The sequence below is a fragment of the Salvelinus namaycush genome, chromosome 37, assembly GCF_016432855.1.
Source record: "Salvelinus namaycush isolate Seneca chromosome 37, SaNama_1.0, whole genome shotgun sequence".
Classification (NCBI taxonomy): Eukaryota; Metazoa; Chordata; class Actinopteri; order Salmoniformes; family Salmonidae; genus Salvelinus; species Salvelinus namaycush.
Window position 1 is genome coordinate 20,474,712 of NC_052343.1, and position 27,628 is coordinate 20,502,339.

The following is a 27,628-nucleotide window of genomic DNA, read 5'->3' on the forward strand; positions in this document are numbered from 1 at the left end:
CAGCCTCCACACACACACACACACACACACACACACACACACACACACACACACACACACACACACACACACACACACACACACACACACACAGACACACACACACACACACACACACACACACACACACACACACACACACACACACACACACGTTTCTGGCTGTGCGTCAACTCTCGACCGTATTGACAGAGGAGCTGAGCAGGACATGATTCCGAAGAAACAGAGAGTTGAAGAAAAAAAGAGAGCAGGAATGAAAGAGGGATTCAAATGGAAATGTGAGTGTCAGGCTAACTCTGACAGGTGGACCTGTACGCTAACTGACCGTCTAGCTGCCAGGCCAAGCAGACTGGTGGGGACATTTTTCCAGGTGTATTTCTCTATCTGCCTTTTCTTCCTCTAGCTTACAGCAGAGTACACAGACACACAACAGAACGAGACGTGATTGGGGTGGGAGAAAATATAAGCGGCTCAATTTGATGGGTCAGTACTTCTTAGCCAATGCAATATAGTTAGAGTTGTCTCAGTGTGGTGCCATTTTGGTTCAATACGTTGGGTGAGTCCATGTCCATCCTGGTCCATGAGGCCATGTAGCCTATACATAATATTGTGTGTGTATTTACAAGTGAAGCAAACTCTCTTATTAAACGTGTTCAATTCCTCAAATGTATTCTGATCATGTTCATAACGCCTCAAAAGGCCAGTTAATGTTTGAACGTCCAAACACTAATTATTGCCATCTGGATTATGAGAAACACATGCTGAATCTTTAAACAAATGAAAAACAAATTGTGTGAATGTGTGGGCATTGGCACTGCGATGATCAGAGGTGTTATTACCTCAGAGAAATAATAATGATTCTACAGTCAAGGTAAGACTGTAAGCCTAGTATAAGCACATCTCTGGCCTCATGTGTATGGCTTACAGGGGCTGTGTGGGCTATGCTATTAACTACACAAGTGTGATCCTGTTAATAAAACAGGGGATTCATAAGGTCTTCATATTGGGGAGAGAGTAAGGAGAGGATAATCAGAACACAATATAGACCTGTCAGACTTTATCCCACCACCCCTCCTCTCTCCTCCTCTATTCTCCTCTCCTCGCCTTTATTCTCCTCTCCTCTCACTCTTATCCTCCACTCCTCTGTCTCCTCTCTGCTCTCCTCTCCTCCCCTCCTATCCCTCTCCTCTGCCTCCTCTCCCCCCCCCCCTCCTCTCCTCCTCATATCCTCATGTTTGCTGAAGAAAACCTTTATCTCCACTGGATAACATTTTCATTTTACCCCAGACAGTCAGACAGCCCTACCCTCCCCCAATCCCCTAAACATACACCCCTCCCTTCCCCTTCCCCTTCCCCATCCTCCCCCCAAACCCCCTTCCACCGCTTGCTCTGCCCCCCCCTATCCTTCTCTGCTCCACCTGCAACCTGCTAAAGGGCACACAGACCCCCTCCAAGGGGTTGCAGGTGCGCCTCCATCGATACCCAAGCTGGCGACAGGCCATCCCACTATTGGGTCTCTCCCCTTTTTTCACTCTTTCCCTTCTCTCTTTGTGTCTATGTTTTGAATGGGTGTACTGGATGGATGCAGGGGGCAGAGAGGGCTGGGGTTTTGTGGGGAATCTTACAGATGTAAGGAGAGCAGACAGCCCCAATTTTCTCTTGGCAAAACAGACAATCAATAAAATGTTTTTATTCAGTATCTCTCTCTCCCCTGCGATCTGTCCTCCTAGGATGCTTTGTGTAAGATTCCATGCTTGGGGCATACTCCCGACACACACAGACTCACACAGACATACAAACACACACAGACGCACACGCACCCACACACTTATCCCCGACAGCCCTCGGCAAAACAAACTGAACCGCTTTGTCTCTGTCTTCACACCTGACTCCTGACTCCACTGACCTACGTCTCGCTCTCTCTATATGTCTCTCTTCCTTCATCCCTCTCTTTCTCTCTCCCATCCTCTCATCTCAGTAATTGTCTGCATTCATTATTAACTCGTTTCAGAGGATGAATGAATATGAATTCATCACATTAGCACTCCACTTCAATTCTGCCGACGGGGGGAATTATAGAGGACAGAGGAGCTGATTATGGGATTCATGAGATCTTATACAGCCATAAAATATTGATGCAGTCAGGACCTGAGTCCTGTTCAGAAATATATCTATCAATCTATCTACCATCGCTATTAATCCCTAATCACTGGTTCCTTTAATAAGCATCTAGCGGAAGAATTGAATAGCTATCTGACCCAGAGTTAAAGAGGCCCACAGACCTCATGCTGATTAGATCAAGAGCCAAAGGTTACTGCTCAAGTACACAAGTACGCAAGTACACAGTAAACGCAGTCAATTGGTCAGTAAACAATGATTCAAGGTAAAAATCTGTCGTTCTGCCCTTGAACAAGGGAGTTAACCCACTGTTCCAAAGCCGTCATTGTAAATAAGAATTTGTTCTTCACTGACTTGCCTAGTTAAATAAAGGTTAAAAAAAATGAAAAAAAGTAAAGTCAGGACATCTGCTGTCTCAGCCACTGCCTGTCACCAAGGGAGTACCCCAAGGCTCGATCCTAGGCCCCACACTCATCTCAATTTACATCAACAACATAGCTCATGCAGTAGGAAGCACTCTCATCCATTTATATGCAGATGATACAGTATTATACTCAGATGGTCCCACCCTGGATTTTGTGTTAAACGCTCTACAACAAAGCTTTGTTAGTGTCCAACAAGCTTTCTCTGCCCTTAACCTTGTTCTGAAACCTCCAAAACAAAGGTAATGTGGTTTAGTAAGAAGAATGCCCCTCTCCCCACCGGTGTGAAAACTACCTATGAGGGTTTATAGCTTGAGGTAGTCACCTCATACACGTACTTGGGAGTATGGCTAGATGGTAAACTGTCAGCACATATCCAAGCTGCAGGCTAAGGTTAAATCTAGACTTGGTTTCCTCTATCGTAATCGCTCCTCTTTCACCCTAGCTGCCAAACTAACCCTGATTCAGATGACCATCCTACCCATGCTAGATCAAGGAGAGGTAATTTATAGATCGGCAGGTAAGGGTGCTCTCGAGCGGGAAGATGTTCTTTACCATTCGGACATCAGATTTGCCACCAATGCTCCTTATAGGACACATCACTGCACTCTATACTCCTCTGTAAACTGGTCATCTCTGTATACCCGATGCTTATTTATAAAACCCTCTTAGACCTCACTCCCCCCTATCTGAGATATCTACTGCAGGCCTCATCCTCCACATACAACACCTGTTCTGCCAGTCACATTCTGTTTAAGGTCCCCAAAGCACACACATCCCTGGGTCGCTCCTTTTTTCAGTTCGCTGCAGTTATTGACTGGAACGAGCTGAAAAAAAGCACTCAAACTGAACAGTTTTATCTCCATATCTTCATTCAAAGACTCAATCATGGACACTTTTACTGACAGTTGTGGCTGCTTCGCATGATGTATTGTTGTCTCTACCTTCTTGCCCTTTGTGGAGTTGGCTGTGCCCAATAATGTTTGTACCATATTTTGTGCTGCTACCATGTTGTGCTGCTGCCATGTTGTGTTGCTACCGTGTTGTTGTCATGTGTTGCTGCCATGATGTGTTGTTGACTTATGTCTCTCTTTATGTAGTGTTGTGGTGTCTCTCTTGTCGTGATGTGTGTTTTAGCCTATATTTTTATTTTCAATCCCAGCCCCCGTCCCTGCAGGAGGCCTTTTGCCTTTTGGTAGGCCGTCATTGTAAATAGGAATTTGTTCTTAACTGACTTGCCTAGTTAAATAAAGGTTAAATAAATTAAAAAGTGCTCAAAGTGAGACTGTTTCCTATTGGTTCACAACTGAGAGGAGATGGAGATGTTGTGTATCAGAGACAGCATAGACATATTGTGCACGTACGTACACACGCACACAAACACACAGCTGACTCACCAGGAATATCCTCTCCAGCTGATCCTGGATATCCTTCATCCCAGGGAAAGCTGCCACTCCTTGGATCATCTCAATGAAGATGCACCCTACACCCCTGGGGAGACACAGACAGCATCCAAATTAGAGACACACAGACAGCATCCCCATTAGAGACACACAGACAGCATCCCCATTAGAGACACACAGACAGCATCCCCATTAGAGACACACAGACAGCATCCCCATTAGAGACACACAGACAGCACCCCCATTAGAGACACACAGACAGCATCCCCATTAGAGACACACAGACAGCATCCCCATTAGAGACACACAGACAGCATCCACATTAGAGACACACAGACAGCATCCACATTAGAGACACACAGACAGCATCCCCATTAGAGACACACAGACAGCATCCCCATTAGAGACACACAGACAGCATCCCCATTAGAGACACACAGACAACATCCACATTAGAGACACACAGACAGCATCCCCATTAGAGACACACAGACAGCATCCCCATTAGAGACACACAGACAGCATCCCCATTAGAGACACACAGACAGCATCCCCATTAGAGACACACAGACAGCATCCCCATTAGAGACATACAGACAGCATCCCCATTAGAGACACACAGACAGCATCCCCATTAGAGACATACAGACAGCATCCCCATTAGAGACACACAGACAGCATCCCCATTAGAGACACACAGACAGCATCCCCATTAGAGACACACAGACAGCATCCCCATTAGAGACACACAGACAGCATCCCCATTAGAGACACACAGACAGCATCAACAGAGTTGGAGAGCTCCAGAGCCATCAGCAGTAAACATTTGAACCCCTCTCTGAAGAATACTAGCCTCCACAACTACAATGCATCATTATTTCATCTATAGTGTACTCAAATGGCTTTGTAGAAGAGCACAGTATATTTTGAAAGACAAATGGTTCACTCTTGGGGAATATCTTAATTTCCATCTAAATCTATGGTTGATGTCTTGATTTCCTAGAGGATTTAGCTCCAGTAAAGTGTTTGTTCAGAAGACTAACTCTGTGTGACATCTGAGGTGGTGATGGTTGGATAATGGGATGCCCAGTGGAGAGAGAAAGAGAGAGGGATGGAAAAAGAGAGGTGGCCAGTTCTGGAGAGTGGTGTGTATGTGTGTGTAGGTTTAAACAGGTGTCAGAGCCCATTTGTCAGAGAACTATTGTTTCCTGACAGATTCACGTTCTGGCCCAGTGCACACTACTCCCTCCCTCTTTTCCTCCATCTCTGCATGACCCAGCTACGGTTGAGCAGCCACACAGATAATACAGAAAGATGAATGAATATAAATAGAGAGGGAGAGAGAGAGAAAGAGAGAGGGAGGGAGAAAGAGAGAGAGAGACAAGCACCAGCATCATTTTCATCCCCCTTAACACACCACACACCTTAATTCCTTTTTGAAAACGTCATCCGTCTCCATAATAGACCAGGAAGAGCCCTATACATTTCTAGAAGTCCAATGGATAGAAGTAGGTGCTGGGTTGAACAATACATTTTCATCAGCAAACTGTTCAGATTTTTCTTAGATCTTTATATAGAGACTGGTGTTTAATCAGACACAGAGGTTTGGCTTGGCAGGGAGAGGGATCAAACCTGCTACTAACAGTGTGAAAACAACAGGGTTTCAACCACATCCTCCACTCTCCTTGTCACACCTCTCTCTGTCTGTCTGGCTGGGCTGTCTGTCTGTGTCCACAGTGTCAGCTTGACTGACAGGTGCCTGGTGAAACGGCAGGCTCACTGAGGCGATAACAGCCATACAAATAGACTAGAGGAAGAATCCCTGTTTTGTTCCACCCTTTTCTTCCCTTTCCTCCTGTCTTCCAGATCTGATCCTTTAACCTGTCAGGGGTTTGACGGATATGGGACAGACTGTTACCCAAACCAATGACCCAGCACTGAGCACACTGCGGTCGATATGAGCGTTGCTTGTTCATGGAACACTGCTTTCTAAGTGACGGTATAGGTCTTTCTATGTTGAGTGGCTCCAGTCTCGGTGGAGTGGAAAAGAGCCCTAAGGATTTGCCCACCTGCTCTACTGCCCACCTAACCCCCTGCCTCTCCCTCTCCCCCACTATGCTTTAATTGCCCGCGGTGGGATGCAGCTCGGGTCCTTGGAAAGGGGCGTCCTCGAGGACTGCCTGTCCAGATCGATGTGGTCACGGTTCATTTCACAGCCTGGACGGCAGTTCTGAAAGACCCCTGTCCATATACTGACTAAAGCTGTCTGTCTGTCGCCACAGGAAGGCCTCTATCTGTCCATGTCCACAGCAAATTCCCCTGTCTGTCCATACTGAGCCTCAGTCTCAGCCAGGCCAGGTCTCTCACTTCTCCTCAACCCCAGATAGAGACATGGCCAGGTCTCTCCCTCACCTCCCTATGGAACACATTCACACAGCTGTCTGTGGCTCTCTGTGGGGTTCACACCTCATCTGATCTAGAGGAGGAAGTATTCTCCCTGTTGTGGAGAGGGATGTGGCAAGAGGTAGGGGGTCAGGGGTTAAAGGTCAGTGGTACTACCCACCACATGTCCAGGCAGGTGGAGTAGTCTGTGGATCCCAGGAGGACATCAGGGGGGCGGTACCACAGGGTCACCACCTCATTGGAGTAGGTGTGGCTGGGGACAGACTTAGCCCGTGCCAGACCTGCAAGAGAGAACACACACACACTGTAAGGAACAAATAGTGGGAACAGAAACACACTGTATTTGTTAACTTTATCATTGAATGCCCTCTACTGAGGCTCCATAAGATGAGAGAAAAGCTGACTGGTGCAAAGCAGAGCAGGTCTTGCCTGAGGTGCTCTTTGACATGGACCCTGGGTACCAACAGGACCAGTGCTATCAGAATACCAATCAGACTCAAAGCTACAACAGACCATCTCCATACACTACATCTAACATCAAGGGCACCGCTCCTTAAGCTGACGGTACAGTATTATGTGTGAACTATATGTGTGTGTGTGTGTGTGTGTGTGTGTGTGTGTGTGTGTGTGTGTGTGTGTGTGTGTGTGTGTGTGTGTGTGTGTGTGTGTGTGTGTGTGTGTGTGTGTGTGTGTGTGTGTGTGTGTGTGTGTGTGTGTGTGTGTGAGTGTGTGTGTGGGTGGGTGCATGCGTGTGCTGGCAATGCAGAGCCAGCTAGTTTTAATGAGTCTGGTGGCATTTAGCTAGCTGTCCTCCCAGGAGGTGAGACTGGTTCATTAAAGCATTTAGCTTAAACAGCCAAGACTTCCTGCCCCTTTTGCCAGCCCCCTGTGTGTGTGTGGGGGGGGGGGGTAGTTAACATGTCCCTATGCCAGAACAGACCCAGGCTTCCAGGAGAGAGGGAGGTTGAGCCAGGCTTCCTCACAGTCTAACACTATAATTTACAGACTAATCTGACCTGTAAACAATAGGCTGTGTCACAGAGAGGAGAGACCAATATCCCAGAAACACTGAGAGCCTATCATTTACACTGCGGGTGCTGTGAGGTGTGTGTGTGTGTAGGGGGGACTGGGAGGTTAACGCAGGGTAGGAGCAGGGAGAAGAGATCTAATCATCATAAAAATACCAGAATAATAGACTGATGGGGTAGTTACAGTATATGGGTTGTCTGGCTGTAGGTTCATCTGAATGATAGAGAGATGGAGAGAGAAAGGCAGGGAGGGAAGGTAGAGGAAGGAGAGGGATGGAGGGAGAAAGGCAGGGAGGGAAGGTTGAGGAGAGGGATGGAGGGAGAAAGACAGGGAGGGGAGGTAGAGGGAGGAGAGGGATGGAGGGAGAAAGGCAGGGAGGGAAGGTTGAGGAGAGGGATGGAGGGAGGGAGAAAGACAGGGAGGGGAGGTAGATGGAGGAGAGGGATGGAGGGAGAAAGGGAGGGAGGGAAGGTAGAGGGAGGAGAGGGATGGAGGGAGAAAGGCAGGGAGGAAAGGAAGGTAGATGGAGGAGAGGGATGGAGGGAGAAAGGCAGGGAGGAAAGGAAAGGAAGGTAGATGGAGGAGAGGGATGGAGGGAGAAAGGCAGGGAGGGAAGGTTGAGGAGAGGGATGGAGGGAGAAAGGCAGGGAGGGAACGTTGAGGAGAGGGATGGAGGGAGAAAGGCAGGGAGGGAAGGTTGAGGAGAGGGATGGAGGGAGAAAGGCAGGGAGGGAAGGTAGATGGAGGAGAGGGATGGAGGGAGAAAGGAAGGGACGGAAGGTAGATGGAGGGAAAGGGAGGGAGGGAAGGTAGAGGGATGGAGAAAGGCAGGGAGGGAAGGTAGATGGAGGAGAGGGATGGAGGGAGGGAGGGAGGGAGGGAGAAAGAGAGGGAGGGAAGGTAGATGGAGGAGAGGCAGGGAGGGAAGGTAGAGGGAGGAGAGGGATGAAGGGAGAAAGGGAGGGAGGGAAGGTAGATGGAGGAGAGGGATGGAGGGAGAAAGGCAGGGAGGGAAGGTAGATGGAGGAGAGGGATGGAGGGAGAAAGGAAGGGAGGGAAGGTAGGGGGAGGAGAGGGATGGAGGGAGAAAGGCTGGGAGGGAAGGTAGATGGAGGAGAGGGATGAGGGAGAAAGGGAGGGAGGGAAGGTAGAGGGATGGAGGTAGAAAGGGAGGGAGGGAGAAAGAGAGGGAGTGATAGGAAATAGTGGGGGTGTGTACTGTATTTACACTCCAGGACCTAGATGATTGGATTCCCTTTCCTCCTCTCCTCCAGCGTAGTCACCACGGTAACAGCACAAAACAGGGGGATAGATACATTGCTCTTTCTATAAAATGGTGACTGCCCGGTGGCCCTGACATTCTACATCAGAGAACACCTGAGAGACCTACTGCAGCGAGAGGCTCCATTTCAAAAGGCCTGACCCCCAGGCTTCACACACATGCACCAACGCACACAACCACCTTCATACCTTCAAACACTGACACTCCTGGCATTGAGACGACAGTTTCACACTATACAACCGGTGTGGCTCCTGGCTGGCCTTCCATTCCAGGTCGTCCCGGGATGAAGGTCACACACCCACGCACGTATACGCAGGCAAGCACACACACACACACACACACACACACACACACACACACACACACACACACACACACACACACACACACACACACACACACACACACACACACACACACACACACACACACACACACACACACACACACACACACACACACACACATACATACAGGTAGCCCTGGGTGTGAAATTCAGTAGTGAATTATACATCACACTGTGTCCCCATGGCAACACCAGGGGTCAGAGAACAGAGGGCAGGAGAGGAGGAGGAAGAGAAGAGGGGGTTGAAGAAGAATACAGCCAGAGAGGAGACTGAAATCGACTCCATATCCCCCCTGGGACAAACAACCCAAGCCTTCTTTTGAAGTTCACTCTGAAGTCAAATGACTTTCAGATATCTCTGTGTAGCCTCCTCCTCATCTTCCTCATCTTCCTCCTCCTCCTCCCCACCTCCTCGGCTGCTATGTCTAAAGCTACGATAAATCCATGGGGAGAAAGAAACAAGATATACCAAACAAATTATAAAAATAAAAAATAAACTGCATTTATCATTACAAAAAAACACTGAAAAACAATCTTGCAGATGCTGCAAATACACAACTTGTTTCCGTCATGAAATGTGTAGCCAGAATAGAAAACAGGGTCAATTAAATAATGTGTCACTCCTCTCCTGCATCATCCCAGTCTAATATATGATGATGAATGTCTGATTGCGTGATATGTAATAATACCCCCTGCTCATATCTCAAATATATATATAACAAAACTAGGTATAAAATGGCTTTAAAATATGCTATAATACTTTGGAGGTAATTTTGCATACTTGCACGGGTTTCTGGTGGCAATAACTGATTGTGTGCGCTTGGCAGGTAATTTATGTCTGGTCTGATAGAATCTGGGTAATGTGTGACGTGTGTGTGCGTGCTGGTGTGTGTGTGTCAACATGGCGGTGGCATGCATACTGCTATTGCTTCTTCATGGTCTGGGATCAGGACATTAACATTTAGATTCCCCTTTGCTTATCAAACACACACACACACACACACACATGTACACACACATACACACTCAAACAAGCAAAACTAGTGTTTAGGATCAGAAAAATGTTTTATTTCCTCTGCTAAGAAAATCCCCTGAGAGACAGTTGGCTCACATGCTGAATGAATTCATCCATCCAGACATGGGCTTTTCAACTTCCTGTGATTCTCCCCACTTCTCCTCTCATATACAGTAGTAATACCTAAAGGTATGTGGTGGATCACCAGCCACCTGCCTCTCTGTCTGTCTATCACAGCCTGCCTCTCTGTCTGTCTATCACAGCCTGTCTCTCTGTCTGTCTATCACAGCCTGCCTCTCTGTCTGTCTATCACAGCCTGTCTCTCTGTCTGTCTATCACAGCCTGCCTCTCTGTCTGTCTATCACAGCCTGTCTCTCTGTCTGTCTATCACAGCCTGTCTCTCTGTCTGTCTATCACAGCCTGCCTCTCTGTCTGTCTATCACAGCCCGTCTCTCTGTCTGTCTATCACAGCCCGTCTCTCTGTCTGTCTATCACAGCCTGTCTCTCTGTCTGTCTATCACAGCCTGCCTCTCTGTCTGTCTATCACAGCCTGCCTCTCTGTCTGTCTATCACAGCCTGTCTCTCTGTCTGTCTATCACAGCCTGTCTCTCTGTCTGTCTATCACAGCCTGCCTCTCTGTCTGTCTATCACAGCATGTCTCTCTGTCTGTCTATCACAGCCTGTCTCTCTGTCTGTCTATCACAGCCTGCCTCTCTGTCTGTCTATCACAGCATGTCTCTCTGTCTATCACAGCCTGTCTCTCTGTCTGTCTATCACAGCCTGCCTCTCTGTCTGTCTATCACAGCCTGCCTCTCTGTCTGTCTATCACAGCCTGCCTCTCTGTCTGTCTATCACAGCCTGTCTCTCTGTCTGTCTATCACAACCTGTCTCTCTGTCTGTCTATCACAGCCTGCCTCTCTGTCTGTCTATCACAGCCTGTCTCTCTGTCTGTCTATCACAGCCTGTCTCTCTGTCTGTCTATCACAGCCTGTCTCTCTGTCTGTCTATCACAGCCTGCCTCTCTGTCTGTCTATCACAGCCTGCCTCTCTGTCTGTCTATCACAGCCTGTCTCTCTGTCTGTCTATCACAACCTGTCTCTCTGTCTGTCTATCACAGCCTGCCTCTCTGTCTGTCTATCACAGCCTGCCTCTCTGTCTGTCTATCACAGCCTGCCTCTCTGTCTGTCTATCACAGCCTGTCTCTCTGTCTGTCTATCACAGCCTGTCTCTCTGTCTGTCTATCACAGCCTGCCTCTCTGTCTGTCTATCACAGCCTGTCTCTCTGTCTGTCTATCACAGCATGTCTCTCTGTCTGTCTATCACAGCATGTCTCTCTGTCTGTCTATCACAGCATGTCTCTCTGTCTGTCTATCACAGCCTGCCTCTCTGTCTGTCTATCACAGCCTGCCTCTCTGTCTGTCTATCACAGCCTGCCTCTCTGTCTGTCTATCACAGCCTGTCTCTCTGTCTGTCTATCACAGCCTGTCTCTCTGTCTGTCTATCACAGCCTGCCTCTCTGTCTGTCTATCACAGCCTGCCTCTCTGTCTGTCTATCACAGCATGTCTCTCTGTCTGTCTATCACAGCCACCTCTCTGTCTGTCTATCACAGCCTGTCTCTCTGTCTGTCTATCACAGCCTGTCTCTCTGTCTGTCTATCACAGCCTGTCTATCACAGCATGTCTCTCTGTCTGTCTATCACAGCATGTCTCTCTGTCTGTCTATCACAGCATGTCTCTCTGTCTGTCTATCACAGCATGTCTCTCTGTCTGTCTATCACAGCCTGTCTCTCTGTCTGTCTATCACAGCCTGCCTCTCTGTCTGTCTATCACAGCCTGCCTCTCTGTCTGTCTATCACAGCCTGCCTCTCTGTCTGTCTATCACAGCCTGCCTCTCTGTCTGTCTATCACAGCCTGTCTCTCTGTCTGTCTATCACAGCATGTCTCTCTGTCTGTCTATCACAACCTGCCTCTCTGTCTGTCTATCACAGCATGTCTCTCTGTCTGTCTATCACAGCCTGCCTCTCTGTCTGTCTATCACAGCCTGTCTCTCTGTCTGTCTATCACAGCATGTCTCTCTGTCTGTCTATCACAGCCTGCCTCTCTGTCTGTCTATCACAGCATGTCTCTCTGTCTGTCTATCACAGCCTGCCTCTCTGTCTGTCTATCACAGCATGTCTCTCTGTCTGTATATCACAGCCTGTCTCTCTGTCTGTCTATCACAGCCTGTCTCTCTGTCTGTCTATCACAGCCTGCCTCTCTGTCTGTCTATCACAGCCTGCCTCTCTGTCTGTCTATCACAGCCTGTCTCTCTGTCTGTCTATCACAGCCTGTCTCTCTGTCTGTCTATCACAGCCACCTCTCTGTCTGTCTATCACAGCCTGTCTCTCTGTCTGTCTATCACAGCCTATCTCTGTCTGTCTATCACAGCCTGTCTCTCTGTCTGTCTATCACAGCCTGCCTCTCTGTCTGTCTATCACAGCATGTCTCTCTGTCTGTCTATCACAGCCTGCCTCTCTGTCTGTCTATCACAGCATGTCTCTCTATCTGTCTATCACAGCCTGTCTCTCTGTCTGTCTATCACAGCCTGCCTCTCTGTCTGTCTATCACAGCCTGCCTCTCTGTCTGTCTATCACAGCCTGTCTCTCTGTCTGTCTATCACAGCCTGCCTCTCTGTCTGTCTATCACAGCCTGTCTCTCTGTCTGTCTATCACAACCTGTCTCTCTGTCTGTCTATCACAGCCTGCCTCTCTGTCTGTCTATCACAGCCTGCCTCTCTGTCTGTCTATCACAGCCTGTCTCTCTGTCTGTCTATCACAGCCTGTCTCTCTGTCTGTCTATCACAGCCTGCCTCTCTGTCTGTCTATCACAGCCTGTCTCTCTGTCTGTCTATCACAGCATGTCTCTCTGTCTGTCTATCACAGCATGTCTCTCTGTCTGTCTATCACAGCATGTCTCTCTGTCTGTCTATCACAGCCTGTCTCTCTGTCTGTCTATCACAGCCTGTCTCTCTGTCTGTCTATCACAGCCTGCCTCTCTGTCTGTCTATCACAGCCTGCCTCTCTGTCTGTCTATCACAGCATGTCTCTCTGTCTGTCTATCACAGCCACCTCTCTGTCTGTCTATCACAGCCTGTCTCTCTGTCTGTCTATCACAGCCTGTCTCTCTGTCTGTCTATCACAGCTTGTCTATCACAGCATGTCTCTCTGTCTGTCTATCACAGCATGTCTCTCTGTCTGTCTATCACAGCATGTCTCTCTGTCTGTCTATCACAGCATGTCTCTCTGTCTGTCTATCACAGCCTGTCTCTCTGTCTGTCTATCACAGCCTGTCTCTCTGTCTGTCTATCACAGCCTGCCTCTCTGTCTGTCTATCACAGCCTGCCTCTCTGTCTGTCTATCACAGCCTGCCTCTCTGTCTGTCTATCACAGCCTGCCTCTCTGTCTGTCTATCACAGCCTGTCTCTCTGTCTGTCTATCACAGCATGTCTCTCTGTCTGTCTATCACAGCCTGCCTCTCTGTCTGTCTATCACAGCATGTCTCTCTGTCTGTCTATCACAGCCTGCCTCTCTGTCTGTCTATCACAGCCTGTCTCTCTGTCTGTCTATCACAGCATGTCTCTCTGTCTGTCTATCACAGCCTGCCTCTCTGTCTGTCTATCACAGCATGTCTCTCTGTCTGTCTATCACAGCCTGCCTCTCTGTCTGTCTATCACAGCATGTCTCTCTGTCTGTATATCACAGCCTGTCTCTCTGTCTGTCTATCACAGCCTGTCTCTCTGTCTGTCTATCACAGCCTGCCTCTCTGTCTGTCTATCACAGCCTGCCTCTCTGTCTGTCTATCACAGCCTGTCTCTCTGTCTGTCTATCACAGCCTGTCTCTCTGTCTGTCTATCACAGCCACCTCTCTGTCTGTCTATCACAGCCTGTCTCTCTGTCTGTCTATCACAGCCTATCTCTGTCTGTCTATCACAGCCTGTCTCTCTGTCTGTCTATCACAGCCTGCCTCTCTTTCTGTCTATCACAGCCTGCCTCTCTGTCTGTCTATCACAGCCTGCCTCTCTGTCTGTCTATCACAGCATGTCTCTCTATCTGTCTATCACAGCCTGTCTCTCTGTCTGTCTATCACAGCCTGCCTCTCTGTCTGTCTATCACAGCCTGCCTCTCTGTCTGTCTATCACAGCCTGTCTCTCTGTCTGTCTATCACAGCCTGCCTCTCTGTCTGTCTATCACAGCCTGTCTCTCTGTCTGTCTATCACAGCCTGCCTCTCTGTCTGTCTATCACAGCATGTCTCTCTGTCTGTCTATCACAGCATGTCTCTCTGTCTGTCTATCACAGCCTGTCTCTCTGTCTGTCTATCACAGCCTATCTCTCTGTCTGTCTATCACAGCCTGTCTCTCTGTCTGTCCATCACAGCCTGTCTCTTTGTCTGTCCATCACAGCCTGTCTCTTTGTCTGTCTATCACAGCCTGTCTCTCTGTCTGTCTATCACAGCCTGTCTCTCTGTCTGTCTATCACAGCCTGTCTCTCTGTCTGTCTATCACAGCCTGTCTCTCTGTCTGTCCATCACAGCCTGTCTCTTTGTCTGTCTATCACAGCATGTCTCTATGTCTGTCTATCACAGCCTGTCTCTCTGTCTGTCAATCACAGCCTGTCTCTCTGTCTGTCTATCACAGCCTGTCTCTCTGTCTGTCTATCACAGCTTGTCTCTCTGTCTGTCTATCACAGCTTGTCTCTCTGTCTGTCAATCACAGCCTGTCTCTCTGTCTGTCTATCACAGCCTGTCTCTCTGTCTGTCTATCACAGCCTGTCTCTCTGTCTGTCAATCACAGCATGCCTCTCTGTCTGTCTATCACAGCCTGTCTCTCTGTCTGTCTATCACAGCCTGCCTCTCTGTCTGTCTATCACAGCCTGCCTCTCTGTCTGTCTATCACAGCCTGTCTCTCTGTCTGTCTATCACAGCATGTCTCTCTGTCTGTCTATCACAGCATGTCTCTCTGTCTGTCTATCACAGCATGTCTCTCTGTCTGTCTATCACAGCATGTCTCTCTGTCTGTCTATCACAGCCTGTCTCTCTGTCTGTCTATCACAGCCTGCCTCTCTGTCTGTCTATCACAGCCTGTCTCTCTGTCTGTCTATCACAGCATGTCTCTCTGTCTGTCTATCACAGCATGTCTCTCTGTCTGTCTATCACAGCCTGCCTCTCTGTCTGTCTATCACAGCATGTCTCTCTGTCTGTCTATCACAGCCTGCCTCTCTGTCTGTCTATCACAGCCTGTCTCTCTGTCTGTATATCACAGCATGTCTCTCTGTCTGTATATCACAGCCTGCCTCTCTGTCTGTCTATCACAGCATGCCTCTCTGTCTGTCTATCACAGCCACCTCTCTGTCTGTCTATCACAGTCTGTCTTTCTGTCTGTCTATCACAGCCTGCCTCTCTGTCTGTCTATCACAGCCTGCCTCTCTGTCTGTCTATCACAGCCTGCCTCTCTGTCTGTCAATCACAGCCTGTCTCTCTGTCTGTCTATCACAGCCTGTCTCTCTGTCTGTCTATCACAGCCTGTCTCTCTGTCTGTCAATCACAGCATGCCTCTCTGTCTGTCTATCACAGCCTGCCTCTCTGTCTGTCTATCACAGCCTGCCTCTCTGTCTGTCTATCACAGCATGTCTCTCTGTCTGTCTATCACAGCCTGTCTCTCTGTCTGTCTATCACAGCCTGTCTTCTCTGTCTGTCTATCACAGCCTGTCTTCTCTTTCTGTCTATCACAGCCGGTCTCTCTGTCTGTCTATCACAGCCGGTCTCTCTGTCTGTCTATCACAGCCTGCCTCTCTGTCTGTCTATCACAGCCTGTCTCTCTGTCTGTCTATCACAGCCTGTCTCTCTGTCTGTCTATCACAGCCTGTCTCTCTGTCTGTCTATCACAGCCTGTCTCTCTGTCTGTCTATCACAGCCTGTCTCTCTGTCTGTCTATCACAGCCTGTCTCTCTGTCTGTCTATCACAGCCGGTCTCTCTGTCTGTCTATCACAGCCCATTTCACCACACTAAGTGATCCGCAATGAGATAGGCAGCAAACAGCACACATCCCAGTCAGGTCATTCCCTGCATACATGCATACAGTACATGCACCGACAGACAGACAGAGACAGACAGACAGACAGACAGACAGACAGACAGACAGACAGACAGACAGACAGACAGACAGACACACACACACACTCCCTGTAGGGCCTGTGTCGGGTGTAGCTAACAGCACACGGGAAGTCCTGGTGCTCCATGAGGATTCCTCCAACGTTCCAACCAGATTCCTGCATCTCCATTGTCACATTGCTGCACTCTCCACAGATCATTATCCTCACCAGCTGTCTTCAAACTATATCACTACAACACACACTCGCGCACACACACCAATCCCAACGTTCCGAGTGACTCAAATCGAATCCCTAGGGAAGAAACAAAACAGTGCCCTCCAGCACACACACACACACACACACACACACACACACACACACACACACACACACACACACACACACACACACACACACACACACACACACAACCTGACAAGGGAGGGAGGAAGATAATACAGTGTCTTCAAAGCTAACATTTTTGTGGATACAGTATAGAACAAGTAACATCATCACTGCAATGTACTGTATCTATTGGTTGATTGTTAAACCAATGGCTGTATATGTATTTGGATAGGTATTTGCAAGATGATTGTAATTTGCAGCATTGTTTTCAGGGTATCTAGGGGACATTTGTTTGTTCTGCTTCACTACAAGCTCAGCACAGAACATGTTGATAGTCTTATAATACCGCCCACAGTAGTCTGCGTCTGTTTGAAGGTGAGGCCCCCATACAGCCAGACATAATAAAGTATGATCGTGGAGGAAATGGAGGAAATGGACTTTGTGAGGCTCCTACACACAGCAGGGCAGAGAACAAAGACAATCAGAGAGAGAGAGGAGAGACCCACTTTCCCTTTTCTGCTGCCATACAATGGATACAATTAGCAGAGATGGAGTTGGCCCCGGGCCCATTGACTGGAGCAGGATTAGAGAGGAGAGAGACACCGCTCTGAGGAGAGAGAAGGGAGAGGACTCTCATAGTACACACACTGAGATATCAAATCAGATTTTATTGGTCACATACACATGGTTAGCAGATGTTAATGCGAGTGTAGCGAAATGCTTGTGCTTCTAGTTCCGACAGTGCAGTAATATCTAACAAGTAATCTAACATATTCACAACGACTACCTTATACACACAATGTAAGGGGATGGAATAAGAATATGTACATATAAATATATGGATACGCAATGGCCGTGCGGCATAGGCAAGATGCAATAAATGATATAAAATACAGTATATACAGGATATGTAAACATTATTAGAGTGGCATTATTTAAAGTGACTAGTGATACCTTTATTAAATCAATTTATTAAAGTGGCCAGTGATTTGAGTCTGTATGTTGGCAGCAGCCTCTCTATGTTAGCGATGGCTGTTTAACAGTCTGATGGCCTTTAGATAGAAGCTGTTTATCAGTCTCTCGGTCCCAGCTTTGATGCACCTGTACTGACCTCGCCTTCTGAATGATAGCGCGGTGAACATTGTTGGTTGGTTGTCCTTGATGATCTTTATGGCCTTCCTGTGACATCGGGTGCTGTAGGTGTCCTGGAGAGCGGGTAGTTTGTCCCCGGTGATGCGTTGTGCAGACCGCATCACCCTCTGGAGAGCTCTGCGGTTGACGGTGGTGCAGTTGCCGTACCAGGCGGTGATACAGCTCGACAGGATGCTCTCAATTGTGCATCTGTAAAAGTTTGTGAGGGTTTTAGGTGACAAGCCAAATTTCTGCAGCCTCCTGAGGTTGAAGAGGCGCTGATACATCGATGTTATTGTATACGTCGATGTTATTGTATACGTCGATGTTATTGTCTGAGACTACGCGGAACATATCCCAGTACACGTAATTGAAGTAATCTTGAAGCGTGGAATCTGATTGGTCAGACCAGCATTGGCTAGACCTAAGCATGGGCACTTCCTGTTTTAGTTTCTGCCTATAGGAGGGGAGCAACAAGATGGAGTCATCGTCAGATTTGCCAAAGGGAGGGCAGGGGAGGGCCTTGTATGCATCACAGAAGTTAGAGTAGCAGTGGTCCAGTATTTTGCTCGAGCGGGTACAACAATCAATGTGCTGGTAGAATTTAGGTAGCCTTGCTCTCAAAATAGCTTTGTTAAAATCCCCAGCTACAATATATGCAGCCTCAGGATATATGGTTTGCAGTTTACATAGAGTCCAGCGAAGTTCTTTCAGGGCCGTCGAGGTATCTGCTTGGGGGAACATACACAGCTGTGACAATAATCGAAGAGAGTTCTCTTGGGAGATAATGCGGTCAGCATTTGATTGTAGGGAATTCTAGGTCAGGTGAACAAAAATACTTGAGTTCCTGCATTTTGTTATGATTACACCATGAGTCGTTAATAATGAGGCATACACCCCCGCCTTTCTTCTTACCAGAGAGATGTTTTTTTCTGTCAGCGAAACGCATGAAGAAACCCGGTAGCTGTACCGACTCTGACAGCATATCCCGAGTGAACCATGTTTCCGTGAAACAGAGAATGTTACAATCTCTGTTGTCTCTCTGGAAGGCAACCCATGCCCCTATTTCGTCCACTTTGTTGTCTAGAGACTGGAAATTGGCGAGTAATATGCTCGGAAGCGGTGGATGGTGTGCTCGCCTTCTAACCAGGAGGCCGCTCCGTCTGCCTCTCCTGCGGCGACCACGTTGTTTTGGGTCGGCCTCTGGGATTGGAACCAATGTCCAGGGTGAACGTCCGAAAGTCGTGAGTAAGTTGACATCGCTTTTATATCCAATAGTTCTTCCCGGCTGTATGTAATAGCACTTAAGATTTTCTGAGATAACAAAGTAAGAAATAATACAGAAAAAAACAAATTACTGCATAGTTTCCTAAGGACGTGAAGCGAGGCGACCATCTCTGCCGGCGCCATCTTGCATCATATCCACAGCTGTATGACTGGGAATGATCCACGCCACACGAGACACACCCCGTTGAGAGATTGTAGACACACACACACACCCCAACACACACAAACACACACACAGACACACGTACGGGAGCACACACATACAGATGAGCACACACAAACATTTGCAATTCAGTCTCACACAAAGAAACGATGTCTTAGTTACGACTCTCTTCTTTGATGATAGTCAAGCATGAAAACACAAATGTCTATTGCATACACTTGACAAACATGCTATAAACCAATACACACTTGACACACTACACAGTAACACACACTTGTGACAGTTCAAGCCGTGCAGGTGTGTGTGTCTGTGGCCCTTGTGAGAGTTAAGTGTCGTAGTGACCCCAGTGAGGGTGTGTGTAGTGAAGTACAGTGTGTGTGTGTGTGTGTGTGTGTGTGTGTGTGTGTGTGTGTGTGTGTGTGTGTGTGTGTGTGTGTGTGTGTGTGTGTGTGTGTGTGTGTGTGTGTGTGTGTGTGTGAGATAGGTGATTACCGTCACCTTGGCACCATCGTAAAAACACACATAAACACACACTACTTCAGTTTGTTCTGTCCTTCAGTCTAACCATCTAAGCTTTTCATAACCCTCACTTGTTTGCCTTTGTTTGTGCTACTCATTAGGACAGAGAAACACAAAAAACTGAGGATGATTCTGGATCAGGTCCAGAAGCAAATCAACCAGCAGGGACACAGAACCCATGCCACAGTCAGTCAGCCTTTTCTCCCCCCTCTCCCCCTCTCTCCCCTCCCCTTGATTCTCTCCAAGCCCCTCAAGCCTCCCCCTTATCCCCATTTCCCACTACCTTCTCATCTCCTCTCCCTTCTATCCACCTTCCCATTCCCCAGTACCCTCTTCCTCTCCTTTCAGAACACACACACGTCGCTGCCTACAGCCTCTACTCAGCATCTAAATGAGATCCCCTAGGCTAGGCTGACCGTGTCTATGTGTGTGTGAATCCACAGCAGTATTTCCATGGGATTTCCATTCTTTCTCATTTAGCATGTTGTCCATTATTTTCTAATTGCCTTCCAGTAATATGTCTACTCTATAATGAGGAGGGTTTTACATTATTGATGAAGGTGTCCCCCTGCCTGGGTGGCTAGAGGGATGGATGGAGGGGTGAATGGAGGGATAGAGAGATAGAGGGATCATTTCCTGTGAGGCAGTCTTTGTCTGGTATGTGGTGCCAGTCTGAGCCGGTAGTTCTACCGACTCTGGAAACCAGTCAAAACGTGAGGGTAGTATTTACAGAACTGGGCACCATATTTACAGAGCTGGGCACCATGAAAGGAGACTAGCCATATGGTGCTACTGCTTCTGGAGAGGTCTAACACACACACACACACACACACACACACGAAAGATAGAGAGAGAGCGAGAGAGCGAGAAAAATGGAGAGAGCGAGAGAGAGAGGAAAGAAAGAAAGAAAAAGGACAAAGCGAGAGAAAGAGAAAGAGAGAGAGAGAGAAGAGAGAGAGAAGAGAGAGAGAAAGAGAGATATAGAGAGAGAAGAGAGAAAAAGAGAGAGAGAGAAGAGAGATAGAGAGAAGAGAGAAAAAGAGATAGAGAGAGACCGAGGAGAGAGAGAGAGCGAGGAGAGAGAGAGAGCGAGGAGAGAGAGAGAGAGAGAGAGAGAGAGAGAGAGCGAGGAGAGCGAGAGAGAGAGAGAGAGAGCGAGAGAGAGAGAGAGAGAGAGAGAGCGAGGAGAGAGAGAGGAGAGAGAGAGAGAGAGAGAGAGAGAGAGAGAGAGAGAGCGAGGAGAGCGAGAGAGAGAGAGAGAGAGAGAGATCGAGGAGAGAGAGAGGAGAGCGAGAGAGAGAGAGAGAGAGAGAGAGAGAGAGAGAGAGAGAGGAGAGGAGAGAGAGAGAGAGAGAGAGAGAGAGAGAGAGAGAGAGAGAGAGAGAGAGTAAAAGAGTGCTAGTCAGACAAAGCAAAGCCACCTACCGAAGTCGGCCAGTTTGAGTTCTCCAGTGTCAGAGATGAGCAGGTTCTGAGGCTTGAGGTCACGGTGCAGGATATACCTCTGGTGGATGTAGGACAGACCTCTCAGCAACTGGTACAGGAACAACTGTTAGACAGGGAGGAGATCCACCAATAATCATTCATCATTAGATGTAATATCTATGAATGATTCGATCATTCAATTCATTAATCATAAGTTCATTAGATAAATGAGAAATGAAATTAGAGTAGACTAATCATTAGTCATTCAAACAATGTACAGTATATCATGTGTCTCCAATGGATTTCCAAGTCACCCACTATGTTGTCTCAATAGTAATATTTCCTTCTAATGTTTTTATTGTACATCCTGCTATTTGTCCATCTAGTATCTCCATCTCTCTTCTTCTCCATCTCTCTGGCTGATTCATAACATTGTTTGGACTCATACGTAACAGAGAAAGGCTTTCCTGCCCATAGACGAGTCATAATAGCTATCCATCAGTAGGAGGTGTTAATGTCTTCATTCAGCCTCAACACAACACCAGTATATTAACTTCCACAACTCATTTACACCACACCATTAACTCTATAACGCACGCACACGCACACACCCACAACCTCAACCTTACTCGCACACACTCGCACACACTCACTCCACTCCCTAACGTCAATACTAGCCAATCAACCCAGAACTCCCATCTCATCTTTTCCTCAGCTTGGACTATTGACCAGTGATCAAATAGATGCCCTCACAAAGACCATCTGATCTCACACATCAATAACAAATAGTGACTGGTTCATTTGAAGGCTTGAGAGGAGATCAATAAATAAACAATATAAATAAAAATAATAATAAAACGTCTGTTCTATTTATGAATATGTCATAATATGTCATAAATATATCACAACAAAGTGGTTTTCAGTTACATTCAAATGTTAACAATGGTAAATAGGTGAGAAAATAAGCATCAACACAAAATAAACTGTGAATAAATGTCCTCATATTTACTATTTTTTCTCTGACACAGCACCTGAAAGCAACATCAATGTCTATGGCTCTTTCAGATCCTGTGGTTTTTGTTCACTTTGCATCAATCAACCAATAATGAATTCTGAATCTGTGCAATTGCTGATCCTCCATTTCAACATTCTAATCTTTCATTGCAATTTCTCTCTACCCAGCAGCACTAGCAGGGTCTCGGCCAATTAGGCAGAGCGAAAACCATGGAGTCCAATCAGGGATCAGCCCTGTCTGGCATCTGGAGTCACCGGGTCAACAGTTTAGCATTCCTCAACTCGGCAGGCGGGCGATACGCGAAACAACACACAACGCTGGAAATTAGCATGAGAAATGTGTGTTTACTCATGTATATCAAAACACACTCGTCAAAAGGCCCTGCCTCATTAAGTGGGCTAGGCAATCAAAAGGTTACTCATTTATTCACTCCCCTCTCTCTGCAAACGAAACATCAAAACGCTGCTTAAAAATAACTCTTATTGTCGACGACAGGAAAACTGAGAATACTGTCAAATTAGCATATTATATGGTAGAAAGTAAAGTACAAGAGCAAAGATATTTCAGGTGGACTTCAAATGATGTTTGATTGGAGTTTAGCTGAGGGCTGGGCTGAGTTGAGTGCTTTTGCATGCTTTTCAAATTCATAACGTATCTCTTTACATGCATGTAAAAGGTCGACATCCCACTAAAAAAAGGCCTGCTCTATGAAACTCTATTCCATGTGTAGCCCTGGACTGTAGTCACACTCACTAGCCCAACACGGTCACTATACTAGCAGGACATTTGGCCACGTGACAGACATGACATCTGCTAGATGACTGGTCTCCCCATCTGGCTTAAAATGCTAAAGGCATCACTAGAGTTATTAAGAGAGAGAGAGAGACGTCATGTTACGTCATGCCAATAAAGCAAATTGAATTGAAAAATGTAATTGAAAATTGAGAGAGAGAGAGAGAGAGAGAGAGAACAAGAGAAATATAAGAAGAGGAAGTTAGACAGAGTGAGAAAGAGAGTGAAAAGAAGGGAAAGATACATAGAGAGAGAGAGAGAGAGAGAAGAAGTTAGACAGAGTGTAAAGAAGGGAATGATACATAGAGAGAGAGAGAGAGAGAGAGAGAGAGAGAGAGAGAGAGAGATAATGAGAAAAGGGAAAGATACATTGAGAGAGAGAGAGAGAGAGAATGAGAAAAGGGAAAGAGACATACAGAGAGAGAATGAGAAAAGGGAAAGAGACATACAGAGAAAGATAAAGTGAGGTGGTGAGACAGAGACAGAGAGAACCAGACAGAGAGAGGGAGAACCAGACAGAGAGAGGGAGAACCAGACAGAGACAGAGAGAACCAGACAGAGAGAGGGAGTGGTCTAGAAGGGCAGAGGAATGAAAAGAAAGTCAGGTAGAGAGAAAGAGAGAACAGGGTCAGCGGTGAGAGTGGGATGAAACAGAGGAGGGAGGGGAGGTGAGGGGGTAGAGAGTTTAAGCTGCCTTGCTGGAAAGTCAATAGCAGCCAGCCGCCCGCTCCCCAGAATATCAATAGTGTCACCCCACCTCCACTCCCCTCTAGGGACTTCCACTGCACAACGGACGGATGATACATAATTATGAGATGGTGAGAGGGATTTTACACACTGAAACCATGAAGATAGAAAGAGACAACCTCTTCTTATGAGGGTATAGATATTCCCATCATGAAACAGCTTCACAATGCATTCACTCATTGGCAATGGACTGCAGTAATTAGTAGACAACGACCCTGGGAATGGGTAGTAACCGTGGGCCGGGGTGTTAGGAACATAATTAATCATTAGTTGTGCTGTGTACTAATTGCAGTGTGTGTGTGTGTGTGTGTGTGTGTGTGTGTGTGTGTGTGTGTGCGTGTGTGCGTGGGTGCGTGCGTGCGTGCGTGCGTGTGCACGTGTGTAAGTGTTATCCCGTATGTGGGTTAAAAATGGCAGATTTTGTCATTGATAAGTGCATAAATTGGAATGCAGTGTCTGTACAGTAACACGCTATACATGACGTCAGAGCTCGGGATCGCCGCTTCACAGCGCTGTATGGGCTTTGACTGACAGCCATTATAAACTTGAGCACTGCGTGTGACAAGAAGATGCCCCCATCCCTCCTGCTAATTGGGCTACTGTTGCACATGTGTTGCTGTCTGAGTGAGGGAAAAGCTGTAAATCGAGAGGAGTCGATGTGTTCTGAAAGATGAGACGTTGAGGACTATAATAAATACCGCTTTGATGTCATACAAGCAAACAACACATCCGTGAGTCCAAATGTGCACTTCACCGTTCCGTATTTGAAAACTCATGTCATTTACAGTATCAACCTACAGTACCAGTCTAAAGTTTGACAACCAGGGTTTTTTCTTTATTTTTAAAGCTGTCATCAATTTTTTAAGAAGTCATCAACAACTTTTTGGGTACTATATGATTCCATGTGTGTTATTTCATAGTTTTGATGTCTTCACTATTATTCTACAATGTAGAAAATAGTAAAAATAAAGATAAGCCCTGGAATGAGTAGGTGTGTCTAAACTTCTGACTGGTATTGTATATGATCGCTATGTTTGAGCCACAGTTACAAGAATGACATGCGATATACCCTGGATTGTCCTGAACAGAATGAGCCTGTTTGTCGAGTTGTGATGATTCTATGCGCACCAAAATCACAATCTGTTTGTCTGAAGTGCCTTTTAAAAGCCTAACACTGTAAGATTATATTTTATAACTTAGTCACGTTGATAATATAATAAGCTTTAAAATGACACCTACCTGACCCAGATTGTGATTTATAACTTTCTGGATTGTGTAAACAACAACAGTAATTGTGTGATGGTGAGGATGCAAGGCTGTGTTCCAAACAAAAAACTACACGTGTGGTTGCTTCAGTTCCTCAATGTCAAAGGAGGAGAGCTCAAAAAAAAGCACCTTATAATTGAAGGCTCTTTCCTTAAGTCATAAAACTGCATAGAAAATTACTTAGGAACTGTGCACAGTTTGGAGAGGTGTGTGGCCACCTGGATACTGTAACGAGTGCACTGAGAGTCGGGAAGCAAGTTCAGGGAGTGTTTTAATAAATAAAAGAAACAATGAACACAAAACACAAACAACACACCGACATGGAAACAGTCAATAACACCTGAGGAAAGAACCAAGGGGAGTGACAGATATAGGGAAGATAATCAGGGAGGTGATGGAATCCAGGTGAGTGTCATGAGGTGCAGGTGCGCGAGATGATGGTGACAGGTGTGTGGGATAATCAGCAGTCTGATAGGGCAGCGGTGAGAGCCCATATAAGTCCATTTCCACAAGTGTAAGGGGTTAAGTTTACTTCATTTTACTGCCATCCCTGGCCTGTGTGTGGCTGTGGCTGTGTGTGTGGCTGTGGCTGTGTGTGTGTGTGTGTGTGTGTGTGTGTGTGTGTGTGTGTGTGTGTGTGTGTGTGTGTGTGTGTGTGTGTGTGTGTGTGTGTGTGTGTGTGTGTGTGTGTGTGTGTGTGTGTGTGTATGCCAGTGGTGGAAAAACTACCCAATTGTCATACTTGAGTAAAAGTAAAGATACTGTACCTTAACAGAAAATTACTCAAATTAAAGTGAAAGTCATCCAGTAAAATACTACTTGAGTAAAAGTCTAAAAGTATTTGGTTTTAAATATACTTAAGTATCAAAGTAAATGTAATTAATAAAATATACTTAAGTATCAAAGTAAATGTAATTAATAAAATATACTTAAGTATCAAAAGTAAAAGTACAAGTATAAATATTTTTTTTACAAATAGTATAAATATTTAGCCAACCAGGCGGCACAATTTTCTTGTTTTTTAAATTTACGCATAGCCAGGGGCACACCAACACACACATAATTTACAAACAAAGCATGTGTGTTTAGTGAGTCCGCCAGATCAGAGGCAGTAGGGATGACCAGGGATATTCTCTTGATAAATGTGTGAATTGGACCATTTTCCTGTCCTGCTAAGCATTCGAAATGTAACGAATACTTTGGGTGTCAGGGAAAATGTATGGAGTAAAAAGTACATTGTTTTCTTTAGGGATGTAGTGGAGTAAAAGTAAAAGTTGTCAAAAATATATATAAATAGTAAAGTAAAGTACAGATACCCCCAAAAACGAGTTAAGTAGTACTTACTTAAGTAGTTTACACCACTGGTGTGAGCTACACACCTCGACCTGTAACTGTTATCGTAGCCTTTTCGTATATCTGTTGAATGTTGTCTGTTTTATACACCTCTTCTTTAACTTTTACACCATTGTTCAAATGGAAAAGTTAACGCTGTTTGATTGAATGAAAAGCTATTGGAAATAAAGTTTAGAGTATAAGTGTGGCCAGTAAAACAGTGGATTTCATCATCTGAGTCCAGATATTCTCTGTAATCTGCCAGACTCCAGGCTGGCTCTATTGTCTGATATTCACATTAATTTACTACAGGATGAGATCATGCATCATACTAACAGCATATAATGGGTTATACACATTTCTTATTCATATGGAATATGGAATATGTGCACACAAAAACACAGAACAAAGGGGAAACATTTGTGAATGTATTTTCATGTTGCCAATTATTTTATTTTATTTTGTCTCTTTTGTAAGCATGTGTTATCATTGGTTAATTTCAATGCATACTGACTGATTTGGGGCAAAGACCAAATCCCCAAAAGATGTGTCATTCCAATAGATGTATTTTGTGTTCACATTACTTATTCAAACCCTATCAATAGTGAATGAGAGTCCAATCACGCACCGTCATGCTGAACTCAACATCATAGACAAAGCCAACCTCTCAAAATACAAACCTCTAAATCTTCATTGCACCTGAGGGGATAATTAATGAAGTACATTAATTGAATGGAAACCTTGGGAGTCATTGATAGAACCTCTGAAAGCAGCACTTTACTATATACAGGGGGAGTGAGTTTAGCCCAGCAGTGAGTGAAGGAGAGGTAGGATAGTATGTTAAATGAGCTGAGAAGACACTGACGCTCCCCATCTGCCAGCTACTGTTCCCCTACCGCCCTGTTCCCCGTAGTAATTTATCCCAGAAAGCATCTGGGTAGTACTGTCTGTCTTAATGTGGCATGTCATTACTGCATTATCTGCACACATGATTAGGGCACAGAGAGAGTGAGAGGAGAGGAGGAGAGGAGGTGAAGGGAAAGAGTAGGCAGTAGGGAACTCAGGAGTAGTGCTTTGCTGAATTTGTTGAACCTTTTTGGATATGCGCCTTTGTGATGTTACCATTACATTATACTAACCTCATTTATCAATATTCCACCTGACATTTATACTACACTTGATATTGAGGACCGATATTGAGGATATTAATGCAATGAGGGTAGCTCCTCTTGCACTACATGCTGTTTAAAAAGGATTTTGAAGGTCAGGCTGGGTGGTATACCATATTTACCAAACATAATTAGCTATACAGCCTGATAATACCAGTGAAGGTGTAGAACCAAATCAGCATGTTGTTTGTGCAACAGTATCTTCTAAATCGGATATTCCTAAATTGGGGTACGCACAATGCCGTCAGGGATACACCAAATAGAAATGTGATTCACATTCTAGACATTTTCA

General features: G+C 46.2%; 1 protein-coding gene across 1 annotated transcript in view; it reads right to left on the bottom strand.

Annotated features, from left to right (window-relative positions):
• Positions 1-3,840: 3,840 nt before the first annotated feature.
• LOC120030900 (cyclin-dependent kinase 14) overlaps positions 3,841-27,628 on the bottom strand; it is a 124,230-nt gene continuing 100,442 nt past the window's right edge. Inside the window, exons 8-11 of the mRNA XM_038976409.1 lie at positions 21,016-21,139; positions 6,507-6,627; positions 3,938-4,031; positions 3,841-3,846 (exon numbers count right to left, since the gene is read on the bottom strand). Of these exons, the coding sequence (XP_038832337.1) occupies positions 3,841-3,846; positions 3,938-4,031; positions 6,507-6,627; positions 21,016-21,139 (345 nt within the window). The remainder of the gene's footprint in view (positions 3,847-3,937; positions 4,032-6,506; positions 6,628-21,015; positions 21,140-27,628) is intronic.